The sequence below is a fragment of the Dendropsophus ebraccatus genome, chromosome 13 (genome assembly GCF_027789765.1).
Source record: "Dendropsophus ebraccatus isolate aDenEbr1 chromosome 13, aDenEbr1.pat, whole genome shotgun sequence".
Taxonomy (NCBI): domain Eukaryota; kingdom Metazoa; phylum Chordata; class Amphibia; order Anura; family Hylidae; genus Dendropsophus; species Dendropsophus ebraccatus.
Genome location: NC_091466.1, coordinates 3,457,046 through 3,470,506, shown reverse-complemented (window position 1 = coordinate 3,470,506; position 13,461 = coordinate 3,457,046). Strand labels below are relative to the sequence as shown.

The 13,461-nt window shown below is 47.5% G+C and overlaps 1 protein-coding gene across 1 annotated transcript in view; it reads left to right on the top strand.

Annotated features, from left to right (window-relative positions):
* The window catches only part of CKS1B (CDC28 protein kinase regulatory subunit 1B), a 14,656-nt gene extending 1,823 nt beyond the window's left edge, over positions 1–12,833 (top strand). The window contains exons 2-3 of the mRNA XM_069949728.1: positions 1,264–1,391; positions 12,622–12,833. Of these exons, the coding sequence (XP_069805829.1) occupies positions 1,264–1,391; positions 12,622–12,671 (178 nt within the window). The 3' untranslated portion in view covers positions 12,672–12,833. The remainder of the gene's footprint in view (positions 1–1,263; positions 1,392–12,621) is intronic.
* Positions 12,834–13,461: the final 628 nt, after the last annotated feature.

Sequence of the window (13,461 nt, the reverse complement as noted above, 5' to 3'; positions counted from 1 at the left end):
ATGCTGGCTGGGACTCCTGCTGTCCAGCTACTACAACTCCCATCATGCTCTGAGAAGAGTGTAGGACATGCTGCACTCTGACCCCTCCCCCAGGGGGCGCTGTGTGTGTGTGTGTATCCCCCGGACCCCTCCCCTGGGGGCTGCTGTGTGTGTATCCCCTGACCCCTCCCCCGTGGGGCGCTGTGTGTGTGTGTGTGTGTGTGTGTGTGTGTATCCCCCTGACCCCTCCCCCGGGGGCAATGTGTGTGTATCCCCCTGACCCCTCCCCCGGGGGCGATGTGTGTGTGTGTGTGTGTATCCCCCTGACCCCTCCCCCGGGGGCGCTGTGTGTGTGTGTATCCCCCTGACCCCTCCCCCGGGGATGCTGGCTGGGACTCCTGCTGTCCAGCTACTACAACTCCCATCATGCTCTGAGAAGAGTGTAGGACATGCTGCACTCTGACCCCTCCCCCAGGGGGCGCTGTGTGTGTGTGTGTATCCCCTGACCCCTCCCCCAGGGGGCGCTATGTGTGTGTGTGTATGCCCCGGACCCCTCCCCTGGGGGCTGCTGTGTGTGTATCCCCTGACCCCTCCCCCGTGGGGCGCTGTGTGTGTGTGTGTGTGTGTGTGTGTGTGTGTGTGTGTGTGTGTATCCCCCTGACCCCTCCCCCGGGGGCAATGTGTGTGTATCCCCCTGACCCCTCCCCCGGGGGCGATGTGTGTGTGTGTGTGTGTGTGTGTGTGTGTATCCCCCTGACCCCTCCCCCGGGGGCGCTGTGTGTGTGTGTATCCCCCTGACCCCTCCCCCGGGGATGCTGGCTGGGACTCCTGCTGTCCAGCTACTACAACTCCCATCATGCTCTGAGAAGAGTGTAGGACATGCTGCACTCTGACCCCTCCCCCGGGGGGCACTGTGTGTGTATGCCCCTGACCCCTCCCCAGGGGGGCACTGTGTGTGTATGCCCCTGACCCCTCCCCAGGGGGGCGCTGCGCGTGTATCCCCCGAGGGGGGTGCTGTGTGTGTGTGTGTGTGTGTGTGTGTGTGTGTGTGTGTGTGTGTATGTATATCCCCCTGAACCCTCCCCCAGGGGCGCTGTGTGTTTGTGTATCCCCTGACCCCTCCCCCGGGGGGTGCTGTGTGTGTGTGTATCCCCCTGACCCCTCCCCCGGGGGGCGCTGTGTGTGTGTGTATCCCCCTGACCCCTCCCCGGGGGGGCGCTGTGTGTGTGTATCGCCCGATCGCTAGTTTTAGCCTATGACCCCTGACCCTTTGGTCTCTTGCAGACATGTCATGTTACCGAAAGACATTGCCAAGATGGTACCGAAAACCCATCTAATGTCCGAGACAGAATGGAGGAACCTGGGAGTCCAGCAGAGCCAAGGCTGGGTGCACTACATGATCCATGAGCCTGGTGAGTGACCCCCAACACTATAGGGGCCACATGGGCCCAGGAACCCCATTCCTGCCGCACTGTATGGAGGAGATCTGATACCAGTGATGTAATAGAATGGTGTATACAGCTGCTACCAGTGATGGAATAGAATGGGGAGTATACAGCTGATACCAGTGATGGAATAGAATGGGGTGTATACGGCTGATACCAGTGATGGAATAGAATGGTGTATACGGCTGATACCAGTGATGGAATAGAATGGTGTATACAGCTGATACCAGTGATGGAATAGAATGGTGTATACGGCTGATACCAGTGATGGAATAGAATGGGGAGTATACAGCTGCTACCAGTGATGGAATAGAATGGGGTGTATACGGCTGATACCAGTGATGGAATAGAATGGGGAGTATACAGCTGCTACCAGTGATGGAATAGAATGGGGAGTATACAGCTGCTACCAGTGATGGAATAGAATGGGGAGTATACAGCTGATACCAGTGATGGAATAGAATGGGGAGTATACGGCTGATACCAGTGATGGAATAGAATGGTGTATACGGCTGATACCAGTGATGGAGTAGAATGGTGTATACAGCTGATACCAGTGATGGAATAGAATGGTGTATACAGCTGATACCAGTGATGGAATAGAATGGTGTATACAGCTGATACCAGTGATGGAATAGAATGGTGTATACAGCTGATACCAGTGATGGAATAGAATGGTGTATACAGCTGATACCAGTGATGGAATAGAATGGTGTATACAGCTGATACCAGTGATGGAATAGAATGGGGAGTATACAGCAGATAACAGTGATGGAATAGAATGTTGTATAGATCAGGCACTTCAGGGAAGGACCTCCGCTTGGAGTAATTCTCTCCCAAAAGCCAGGTCTCGGGAGGTGCCAACGTTGATTTGGTAATGCTTGAAGAAAGTGTTCGGCGAAGACCAGGTAGCCGCTATACAGATTTGTTCAAGGGAGGCTGCTGACTTTGCTGCCCAGGAAGCTGCAGTAGCTCTGAAAGCGTGCGCCTTGAGACCCATAGGGGGATCCTTTCCCATGGCTGAATAGGAGTCACAGATTGCTGGCTTGATCCAACTAGCAATGGAGCTTTTGGACGCTATTTTAGCCTTTGTTGCGACCCTGGAATTGGAGCAGAACATTTTCGTATATCCTGCTGCTCAGCTGTGATTGGCTGAGCATAACTGTGCTCAGTCAATCGTGGCTGAGCAGCTGATGACGTGGCAGAGGGCGGCCCGCCCGAAGATTACATCATTGTCGCAAGATGGCGGAAAAGGGTCGACACGGATCAGATGAGTATAGAGCACTACACTTCCGGGTCTAGCGTGGGTGGGGGGAAACACGGGGAAGGGGGCCATTCACTAACATAACATACATTACAAAGTTGTATAACTTTGTAATGTGTGTTATTTAGTGAATAATTGTTTAGTGCCGCACTACCCCTTTAATTCTGGCCCCTGCTTTGAAAAAACCCACCTGTGGTCCGCAATTGGAGTGTCATACACACAACCTTACGCAGAAACCTGAACCTTTAGAGTACTCACTTTGCTAGGCCTTTGTCTAGCCCATCTTGTAGAAAGTCCAGGATTCTGGGGATGTCGGTGTGAACAATGTCTGGAGGGGAATCCCTGCACCATGAATAAAACCTTTCCAATGCTAGAGATAGATAGAAGAAGTCACCTCCTTTTTGTTCTTTAGAAGAGTGTCTATGTCCCTGGAAGAAAGGCCTCTTGCCGAAAGGAGGGACTTCTCAAAAGCCAAGCCGCCAGGTGGAGGTTCAGCAGGTTTTAATTATTCAGAGGTCCCTGGGATAGGAAATCTAAAGGGGAAGGAGGACTGGACCTTGAACTACTAGCGACCTCATTAGACTGTACCAGCCTCTTTTGGGCCAATGAAGATTATCGTAGTTTTCCCTGCTCAAATCTTCTGCAGAGCTTTTGGGATCAAAGGAAGAGTGGGAAGCCACCCTGAAGTCACAGACCTGCTGAAGAGCACCCAAGGCTTCCGGATGATCCAGACAATTCAGCGAGTACCTCTCCACCTTGGTGTTAAGTCCAGGAATTCAGCTCCCATTCCCCAGGTTGGACCTGGTGGTGACTTAGGAATTCCGCAACAACATTTTCGGTGCTGCGGAGATGGATTGCTGATATCGATAGGATCTTCTGTTTTGCCCAGTTGAATATCCTCTTTGATAGTAGTTGAAGGAAGAAAGATGTTGTGCTTGAAGGAGATCTTGACATGTTTCTGAACCAGCAGGGATTCAGCTGACTTTAAGGTTTCCCAATCTGCATTCAACTGTCTAGAGGGCCCCAGACTACAGTCTTCAAACTACAATCAGTGGCCCTCGAAGTGGAATTCCAGAACATGGGCACCCCACCCCCACAGGCTTGCGTTTTTGGTGACTTGAATCACTGGTTCTAGAGGGTACCTTTTGGCCAGGTTTTCTTCTTTACATCACCAGACCAGGGACGATTTTACCTTTGCCAGGATCAGCATTTTCTTGTCCAAGTTTAAGGGGGATGTGTTCCAAACCTTGAGAATACTGTACTCAGAAGGGATGTTGACACCATGAAACTGCTGGAATACAGGTCGTCATTAGACTAAGAAGAGACATTGCTTATTCGATTGAAACAAATCAATTCTATCTGAAGCTCTTTACTTTCTCTTCTAAGGTCTATAACGTCTCTTCTGGAAGAAAGGTCATTTGGGCCTCTGAATCCAGAATCATCCCCAAAAACCTCTTCCTGCAAGATGGAACGAGATTGGATTTGCTGAAATTTACAATCCACCTGAGGTTCTGAATAAAGTCTACTACTAACTGAACCTGGGAAGAAAGGATGGAAAGGAACGGTGCAATGAGAAGCAGATCGTCCAGGTAAGGGATGACTGTTATGCCTTGCTGCCTCAGGGAAGCCACCACTTACAGCATCACCTTGGTGAACAAACGGGGCAAAAGAGATCCCGAAAGGCAGGGCTGCGAATTGCTGTATCAGATGTCTGATCAAATCTGAGGAATTTGTGGATGGGTACATGAAAGTATGCTGCTTTTAGGTCTATCAATGCCAAGAATGCTTTCTGGTGAATTAAAGGGATGGTAGCTTAGTTTTTTTTTTTGTTTTTTTAACTAAATCAAAAGATTAAAAAAAAAAAAAGAGAGAGACGACATCAACATACAAAAGTGTATCCACTTTTTTTTTTTTTTTACATGTATAGCATCGTATACAACCACTGAAGTAACAATCTATTTACCTTAAGACCATACTGAACCTGTGGGGTCACATGTGTACCATGATAAGGCCCAACAAAATGGTGCAATGAGAATGAAAAGAAAGAGCAAGAAAAATGAAAAAAAAAAAAAAGCGAGGGAAAGAAGGAAGGAGGGCAAGACAGAGAAAGGAGAGCCCGTGTCCATACCATATCATCCCTCGAGGGGCACCATCAGAAATCCCAATAAGACAGTTGCAAAACCTTGTGAGACCCAGAAGTGCAGTCAGGGGCTCAAGATGCCACAATCAGTGGAAGAGCAACTCCATCTCCCCTCCCCTCATTGGGTGGAAGCCTCAGGGGACCCTATGAGCCAGCTAGATCAGCCTTTAGCTACCAAGAAGTATAGCTAAATGGACTCACCACTTGATGAACCTCGTCACTAGAATAATGGGAAAGCAAAAACTTGCGCCACTCTTAGAAAAAGGCCTCTGCTGTCCTTTCCTTATGTCTCTCTGTTTCTATTCTATCAATTACCAATAGGGATTTAAGGAGGTTAATTAGTTCCTGAATAGTCTGAATCCTCTCCTGTAGCCAGTGTTGGAGGAGAAGTCATTTAGCTGACAATACAACTATGTGCAATATTAGAGGAATAGATTTTACTGGTACAACTACCCCATCAGTTGGGTCTATATAATGAAATATAATTTCCCGGGTGTTTTCTGCAAGTTGATCTTCCAGTGCTGATTACTATAAACAAGCACCAATAAAGTTGTAAATGTCATGTCCACAGTCCAAGCCACAGTAGAGATGAGGTTCAGTAGAGGGCCAGGATGCATAAAGGTAAAGGATTTCGAAAAGAATCCTGACGTATGGATTCTCACTACGGTATTAGCGAAAAGACACTGCAATAGAGTGCGAAAGTGACCCTGAAGACCATATCTATTGAGCACTAACCCCAGCCAGTCTCAATCAACGCTTCCAAAAGCCTTTTTGATATCCAGTGCCAAGAGAATTGGCTGTGGGTGGAGTCCAGTCCAACACTGCCAAAACCTTCCATATGTTCGGTAACACTGAGCGGGAGTTGATGAAGTCCACTTGCTATGGACCTACCAAGTCACCCATATATAAGTTGTCTATCCGCCCATCCTGGCCTATAAGAGTTATGATTCAGTGGATCCTTCTCAATTCTGTAGCAGAAGTCTAATCTTAAAGCTGCGGGAAGCTCCTATTAGAAACCGTTCAGTCTGGCGTACAGTCTCAGGGAGGCCGCAAGTCTCAGATTACTGCGCCTGGACCTGTTCTCCAGATCATCCAGTCTAGATCGTAGCTATGTCCTGCTTCTGCTGGGTCAGGTCCAGTTTTAAGTAATCAGCAGAACTCTGCAGAGAGCTCACCTAGCGTTCCAGAGTGCTTTCTGTATATCAGGAGTGATTTTCTGCGCCACAGATGGAGCCCAGTGTGTATCTACCACCTGTTGTGTTATCCGAGCTGAAGAGCTCATCTTCGCTGTCTGCAGGTCTCGTGGAGCCATCTTGGGAGTCTGCTATGAGGCAAGGAGATGAGTGCTTTCCTGGCTGGACTGTTTCTGTGCACTCCGGAGCACATAGTGATCCATCACACAGGGACCGCAGGACTGCCGCTGACTCCCGGTATGAAGCAGGGCCAGCTACGGGTGATGTGTGCTAGTGATAGCTTGGGCCTAGGAGGCCGCCGCACAGGACCTTCCTGCACTGCGACTTTACATGGCATCACCCAAACCAGAAGTCCCAGAGGGATGGTGTGTGGGGTCCCCCCCCTAGGAGGCCACCGCACAGGACCTTCCTGCACTGCGACTTTACATGGCATCACCCAAACCAGAAGTCCCAGAGGGATGGTGTGTGGGGTTCCCCCCCCCCCAATCTTAGACCTCTTTTACTTGATGAATCTGTTCAGGAATTTTAAGTTTATCATTCTAAAAGACCCATTTGGCTTGGGGACTAAGAAAAGAGAAGAATAGTGTCCCAGACCTATTTCCTCCATATGCAATAGAACTACTGCACCCAGACGAATCAGGTCCTGAACTCCCTCCATCAAGCGATTCCTCTGGGTTTCTGTCTGAAAGTGGGTTACTTGAAATTTTGAGGCAAAGACTAATAAGTAACCCTCCTTTATTATATTCAGAATGAAATGATTCTTGGTAACTTTCTCTCATTGATGTCTCCCCTCAGTTTGAGGGGGTCACTTATCCTTCCCATTGAACTGGGGTTGAAATCCTCTTCTCCTGCCGCCCTTGGGAGAGGACAACCTGCCGCTTTTCCCTTCACCCAGGAAAAGCAAGACTTCAAAAAGGTAAAGAGACGAAAAAGCTTCTTCCCCTTCTGCTGCTTAGGTTCAGGGAATCCTTTCTTCTTGTCTGCTGCCCTTCTAGGTCCGGACCAAAGAGGAGTTCTCCCTGAAAAGGTATTTGGCAAAGCTTATTTTTAGAAGCAACGTGGCCCTGCCAGTGCTTGAGCCATGAGGCTCTTCTAGTAGCATCTGACCAGACAGGGGACTTTGCAGCCATTCTCACCGACTCCGCAGATGCATCAGCTCGGAACCCAGCTGCCAATTCTACTCATTGGTTTTTTTTTTTTGTAAATATAACTTTTATTGCAGAAAATACAATCATAGAAATAGAGCAATTGGGACATGAAAAATAACATGAAATAAACAATTTTTCAGTGTCGTTATACCTGAGGAATCGTATCCTGGCTCAAACAAGTATTTGAACAAACCTAGATTATCAATCGCAAGGCTCACACTTGGTAGTATCGATAGAAACATGACACAGAGGATCCAGTATAAGCAAAAGACCAAGCAAAGGGAGAGAGATAGGAAGGAAGAGAGATAAAGAATGAAAAATAGGAGGGGAGAGTTAGGGAGAAAGCGGGGAGGGGTACAGGAAAGGCAAGGTGCCCTATGTAAACAACACTAGATCAAGACAACACAGAGTCACTAAACACATCCCAGCAGAAGCACACTTTGGGAAAATTGTCTTTCTCCTTCTAGAATGAGCAGTAAGCTCTTCCATTCGTCTAAGAAAGGAGAGACGGTCCAAAAAATCTCCAGAGGAAGGAGATAGTGTGGATTCCCACTTACGAGGAATTGCCTGTCTTGCTGCCTTCAAGGAGCCATTTCCGGAAAGTTTTATCAGATCCAGCCGGGAGGGACAACCGTGCCAGACCCAGGGAAGTGGTGGCTGAGCACACCTTATCATGCAGAGCCAACACAGCCCTCCAAAAGCTCCTGATGACTGGACAGGATCACCAAATATGTTCTAGGCTACCTCGACCGGAGCCACACCTCCACCTAGAAGGGTCAACTGAGGGGAAAAGCCTGCGGAGTCGTTCTGGGTAGTAGTTCCAATGTGTCAAGACTTTAAAATTCAGTATGCCAAATGAGAGAGTATAGTGGGCACCACCCTATAACCTGAGCGCTAAACCAATGCATATAAGAAACACAGAAGGACTATGAAGAAAAAGCATATGCACAAAAAGGTAGCACATCAAGAAAAAAGGAACAACCCCGGAAACAATCATAATATAATTACATACCATGTGCAGGGGAGCGCTGTGTGTTGGACCATACACCGCGGTGCAACCTTGTGTATAGGGCACATGCTCCAGAGTGTTTGAGACCCTAGAGCATGTGCCCTATACACAAGATGGCACTGGTGTATGGTCCAACACACAGCGCTCCCCTGCACATGGTATGTAGTTATATTATGATTGTTTCTGGGGGTTGTCTCTATAATTGGAGCTTTATATATATATATATATATATATATATATATATATATATATATACTGCTACTCACATCCCTGAGGGAGCCGGGTACGGAGGAACGCGTGAGAGCACATCCCTGAGGAAGCCGGGTACGGAGGAACGCGTGAGAGCACATCCCTGAGGAAGCCGGGTACGGAGGAACGCGTGAGAGCACATCCCTGAGGAAGCCGGGTACGGAGGAACGCGTGAGAGCACATCCCCGAGGAAGCCGGGTACGGAGGAACGCGTGAGAGCACATCCCTGAGGAAGCCGGGCACGGAGGAACGCGTGAGAGCACATCCCTGAGGACGTGTGGGGTGTTTTTGCTGCTCCCACCTGACCGATCCTTTCATCTACTGGACCGCACATGGTGATATTCTTTTCCATGCACTTTACGCCCCCAAATAAATCTGTTCAATAATGTCTTAAGTTTCCGCAGGAAGGGACCTACGGGGACCATAGGAAGAGTCTGGAAATAATATAATACGCGTGGTGATCTATCCATTTTCACCGCCGCCAAATAGGGACAAGTTCAGATGTAACCAGTTATCTCTCTCCTTCTCTAAGTCTCATATAATGCCCCTCTCTCAGGCGTAATCTGCACGCCCAGATATTTGAGTGACTGTGACGGAGGGGGAAGCTGGTTTGAACTGGAACATGACAAGGTTAGGGAGGGAAATATTCAAAAGTTCAGATTTAGATGTATAAATTTTACAATTAAGAAGTTCTCCATATTGCCTGATCTCATCTAAAGCGTTGGGGAAGCTAGCTGATGGTTAGGAGATGCATAGAAGGACATCATCTACATGCATAGCCAATCTTTGGGCCCAACCGCCCACTACCGGAGCTATTATAGAGTTGTTGCCCCATTACCTCACACCTGTGCAGTTGGTCCATTGTACATCCCAGCTGCCAAGTCATTTTAAACCGGCAAACCTAGCGTCCTGGGCTGCAAGCGGCTGCTCAGTGTGATCCAGCTCCATAGCCGCTCTAATAAGAGTGTCCCAATCCTCCGGAGAAAAGTAAAGCTTCCCTGCCTCCGTATGGGAGGTACATGGAGAAGCAATATCCCCATCATCCTCCGCAGCCTCCCCACGAGCAGAACCCTCCATAGTAACTACACCAGAGACAGACTGAATAGGTATTACCTGTATTATATAAGAGAGGAGGGGAATCCCCGGCATCATGCGACGTGCCGGCACAACGCACCCACGCTCAGAGGCAAAGATCATCAGGGAAGGCGCAGGGGGACCGCAATTGTGCCCAAGGGCCAGCTCCCTAACTGGGAGCGCCGCAAGGGGAGCAGGGAGCGGAGGCACCCTGAGTATGTGATGCTGAAACGGAGACTGCTCTAGGAGAGGACCATCGTAAGTCCCAGGACCCCTGACCACATAGGGGCACAGGGAACAACTCTGTGCCTTGATCCTGTCAGGAACAGTAACACACTGAAGGGGGTTGGGGGGGGAGTGCCCTTTTAACATCTGCGCGTTTTGTGTTCTTGATAGGGTCAAAGGTGACGTCCTCCATGTTGGTGTTGTCATGAGGACAAGATGGAAAAAAATGGTGTATACAGCTGATACCAGTGATGGAATAGAATGGGGTGTATACAGCTGATACCAGTGATGGAATAGAATGGGGTGTATACAGCTGATACCAGTGATGGAATAGAATGGGGTGTATACAGCTGATACCAGTGATGGAGTAGAATGGTGTATACAGCTGATACCAGTGATGTAATAGAATGGTGTATACAGCTGATACTAGTGATGTAATAGAATGGTGTATACAGCTGATACCAGTGATGTAATAGAATGGTGTATACAGCTGATACCAGTGATGGAATAGAATGGGGTGTATACAGCTGATACTAGTGATGTAATAGAATGGTGTATACAGCTGATACCAGTGATGGAATAGAATGGGGTGTATACGGCTGATACCAGTGATGGAATAGAATGGTGTATACAGCTGATACCAGTGATGTAATAGAATGGTGTATACAGCCGATACCAGTGATGGAATAGAATGGGGTGTATACAGCTGATACCAGTGTAATAGAATGGTGTATACAGCTGATACCAGTGATGGAATAGAATGGGGTGTATACAGCTGATACCAGTGATGGAATAGAATGGGGTGTATACAGCTGATACCAGTGATGGAGTAGAATGGTGTATACAGCTGATACCAGTGATGGAATAGAATGGGGTGTATACAGCTGATACCAGTGATGGAATAGAATGGTGTATACAGCTGATACCAGTGATGTAATAGAATGGTGTATACAGCTGATACTAGTGATGTAATAGAATGGTGTATACAGCTGATACCAGTGATGGAATAGAATGGGGAGTATATATCTGATACCAGTGATGGAATAGAATGGGGTGTATACAGCTGATACCAGTGATGGAATAGAATGGGGTGTATACAGCTGATACTAGTGATGTAATAGAATGGTGTATACAGCTGATACCAGTGATGGAATAGAATGGTGTATACAGCTGATACCAGTGATGTAATAGAATGGTGTATACAGCTGATACCAGTGATGGAATAGAATGGGGTGTATACAGCTGATACCAGTAATGGAATAGAATGGGGTGTATACAGCTGATACCAGTGATGGCATAGAATGGGGAGTATACAGCTGATACCAGTGATGGAATAGAATGGTGTATACAGCTGATACCAGTGATGGAATAGAATGGGGTGTATACAGCTGATACCAGTAATGGAATAGAATGGGGTGTATACAGCTGATACCAGTGATGGAATAGAATGGGGAGTATACAGCTGATACCAGTGATGGAATAGAATGGTGTATACAGCTGATACCAGTGATGGAATAGAATGGGGAGTATACAGCTGATACCAGTGATGGAATAGAATGGTGTATACAGCTGATACCAGTGATGGAATAGAATGGGGTGTATACAGCTGATACCAGTGATGGAATAGAATGGGGTGTATACAGCTGATACCAGTGATGGAATAGAATGGGGTGTATACGGCTGATACCAGTGATGGAATAGAATGGGGTGTATACGGCTGATACCAGTGATGGAAAATAATGGTGTATAGAGTTGATACCAGTGATGGAATAGAATGGGGTGTATACAGCTGATACCAGTGATGGAATAGAATGGTGTATACAGCTGATACCAGTGATGGAGTAGAATGGTGTATACAGCTGATACCAGTGATGGAATAGAATGGTGTATACAGCTGATACCAGTGATGGAATAGAATGGGGTGTATACAGCTGATAGCAGTGATGGAATAGAATGGGGTGTATACAGCTGATAGCAGTGATGGAAAAGAATGGTGTATACAGCTGATACCAGTGATGGAATAGAATGGGGTGTATACAGCTGATACCAGTGATGGAATAGAATGGGGTGTATACAGCTGATACCAGTGATGGAGTAGAATGGTGTATACAGCTGATACCAGTGATGGAATAGAATGGTGTATACAGCTGATAGCAGTGATGGAGTAGAATGGTGTATACAGCTGATACCAGTGATGGAATAGAATGGTGTATACAGCTGATACCAGTGATGGAGTAGAATGGTGTATACAGCTGATACCAGTGATGGAATAGAATGGTGTATACAGCTGATAGCAGTGATGGAATAGAATGGGGTGTATACAGCTGATAGCAGTGATGGAATAGAATGGGGTGTATACAGCTGATAGCAGTGATGGAAAAGAATGGTGTATACAGCTGATAGCAGTGATGGAATAGAATGGGGTGTATACAGCTGATACCAGTGATGGAATAGAATGGGGTGTATACAGCTGATAGCAGTGATGGAATAGAATGGGGTGTATACAGCTGATAGCAGTGATGGAATAGAATGGTCTCATCCTCATTCTCCATCCTTCTTCCCCCTTCCTCATCCTCCATCATTCTTCCTCCATCCTTCTCCCTCATCCTCCATCCTTCCTCATCCTCCATCCTTCTTCCCCCTTGCTCATCCTTCTTCCTCATCCTCCATCCTCCTTCTCCATCCTTTTTCCCCCTTCCTCCTTCCTTCTCCATCCTTCTTCCTCCATCCTTCCTCTTCCTCCATCCTTTTTCCCCCATCCTCATCCTCCTTCCTCCATCCTCATCCTTCTTCCTCCTTCCTTTTTCCCCCATCCTCCATCCTTCTTCCTCCTTCCTCCTTCCTCTTCCTCATTCCTCATCCTTCTTCCTCATCCTCTTTTGTTTTCTTCCTCAGAGCCGCACATCCTCCTGTTTCGGCGTCCGCTGCCCATGAAGAAGCTGTAGCCATTGGGGGCTGATCCCGGCTCTGGAGACCACCAGCACCTTGTCCTGCAGTGCCGAGAGCTGCTGCTATTTATATGTTGTGTATATGTGCCTGTCCTGTCTGTATATCCGTGTCACCACCACTCTGTAATATACTACGCTGCAATAAACTCCTTTCTTCTACCTCTGTGCTCATACGTGTTCCTCTCTGTACAAGTATACAGCATATCCCTCCTCTCTGTACAAGTATACAGTATATCCCTCCTCTCTGTACAAGTATACAGCATATCCCTCCTCTCTGTACAAGTATACAGCATATTCCTCCTCTCTCTGAGTATACAGTATATCCCTCCTCTCTGTACAAGTATACAGCATATCCCTCCTCTCTGTACAAGTATACAGCATATCCCTCCTCTCTGTACAAGTATACAGTATATCCCTCCTCTCTGTACAAGTATACAGCATATCCCTCCTCTCTGTACAAGTATACAGCATATCCCTCCCCTCTCTCTGAGTATACAGCATATCCCTCCTCTCTGAGTATACAGGATATCCCTCCTCTCTGTACAAGTATACAGCATATCCCTCATCTCTGTACAAGTAAACAGCATATCCCTCCTCTCTGTACAAGTATACAGCATATCCCTCATCTCTGTACAAGTAAACAGCATATCCCTCCTCTCTGTACAAGTATACAGCATATCCCTCATCTCTGTACAAGTAAACAGCATATCCCTCCTCTCTGTACAAGTATACATCATATTCCTCCTCTCTGAGTATACATCATATTCCTCCTCTCTCTGAGTATACA